At 54.6% G+C, this 1382-nt stretch overlaps 1 protein-coding gene across 1 annotated transcript in view; it reads left to right on the top strand.

Annotated features, from left to right (window-relative positions):
- Window positions 1-429: 429 nt before the first annotated feature.
- Window positions 430-1382, top strand: part of ITGA11 (integrin, alpha 11) — a 93311-nt gene continuing 92358 nt past the window's right edge. The window contains exon 1 of the mRNA XM_014536307.1: window positions 430-542. Coding sequence (XP_014391793.1) covers window positions 451-542 — 92 coding nt within the window. The 5' untranslated portion in view covers window positions 430-450. The remainder of the gene's footprint in view (window positions 543-1382) is intronic.

Below are 1382 nucleotides of genomic sequence, written 5' to 3'. Positions count from 1 at the left end.
GACAGGGTCTCCCTAAGAGTAGGTTTTGTGCCTCCCTTATTGGATTATGCCCGAAGAAAAACAAAAAGGAGGAGGAGACCAGCAGAAGCTGGAAGAAGCGGAGTTGGAGAAAGGAGTGATGGAGGAAGGGAGCTGTCTCTCCCTGTTGAGAACCAGAATTTTCTAGGGGAGGGACTGGTCTTCCCACTCAGACAGTGTCTCCCTAAGAGTGGGTTTTGTGCCTTTCTTATTGGATTATGCCCTCAGGGCAGCGGCTGGGCCTCTCCCATCAGACGGTGGGCTCCCCTAAGCAGGGACCAAGGGTAGCAGAACATACTCCTCCTCCCAGACTCTCCAAGGTGGGTGACCTGCCAGGGGCCCCCCTACTGCTGGGGTGCAGACCTCCACCTGGCTGACTCCTCTGCTCCCCTCTCCTCTTCTCCCTGCCCAGGGTTCACGGACACCTTCAACATGGACACCAGGAAGCCACGAGTCATCCCTGGCTCCAGGGCCGCCTTCTTCGGCTACACGGTGCAGCAGCATGACATCGGCGGCAAGAAGTGGTGAGTGAGAGCTGCCACCCCACGCAGCCCTGAGCTCCCCACTCCTGGCCCACCACCCTGCCCCTGAACCCCGCAACTGCCAGACTGGTCCTCACATGAGGACACCCCATTCCCAGTGATTTGACTTCTTCTTGTCCTGGCGGGTAGAGGCTGCATAAGATCTGCCCCTGACTATGAAACCTCAATCTCCTCATCTGAGAAATGGGAATGAACACCCCTCCTCCTCCAGGTTATGTGACAGCACGGTTAGCAGGTACCCTGAGACCAATGGTTACCCCTCCCACCCCTCTCAGGGCCTCGGTGTCTCATCTGTGGGCAGCGCCTCTGGTCCTGGCTTCTTAGAGAACTGTGTGGGGTGTCTCTGAGGGCGTGGGCGTGAACGTGCTCACAAGCTAAAACATAGGCAGTGGTGGAGCAAAGGGAAATGAGAGCGAGACGGAGTGGAGGAGAGGGCCGGAAAGATCCCAGGACCCCTTTTGGGAGGGGGCAGTCGAGAGGAGGGAAAGATTTGTCATGATTTTCAAAATAACTTTACTGGATGATATTTTACTTATCATAAAATTCACTCATTTCAAGTGTACAATTCCATGATTTTTTTTAAGTAATTGACCAAGTTGTGCAGCATCACTGCAAATCAGATTTAGAACACCAGCATCACCCCAGTCAGAGCCTCATGCACATGTACTGTCAATGGCCATCCTCCTCCTCCAATTGGTTGTTAGCTGATGGAGGCAAGGCCTTCGTTCCATCCTGAAACAGAAAGGGCAAGGCCTCTGCCTGGCCCTCCTGGAAGCCCTTGCAGAGTTCAGAGACCAGGGGACACTGGCGATGAATGCCCTA

This window comes from Myotis brandtii, unplaced genomic scaffold (genome assembly GCF_000412655.1).
Source record: "Myotis brandtii unplaced genomic scaffold, ASM41265v1 scaffold160, whole genome shotgun sequence".
NCBI lineage: Eukaryota > Metazoa > Chordata > Mammalia > Chiroptera > Vespertilionidae > Myotis > Myotis brandtii.
Note: the sequence above shows the minus strand (reverse complement) of the source record. Positions and strands in the feature narration are given on the sequence as shown.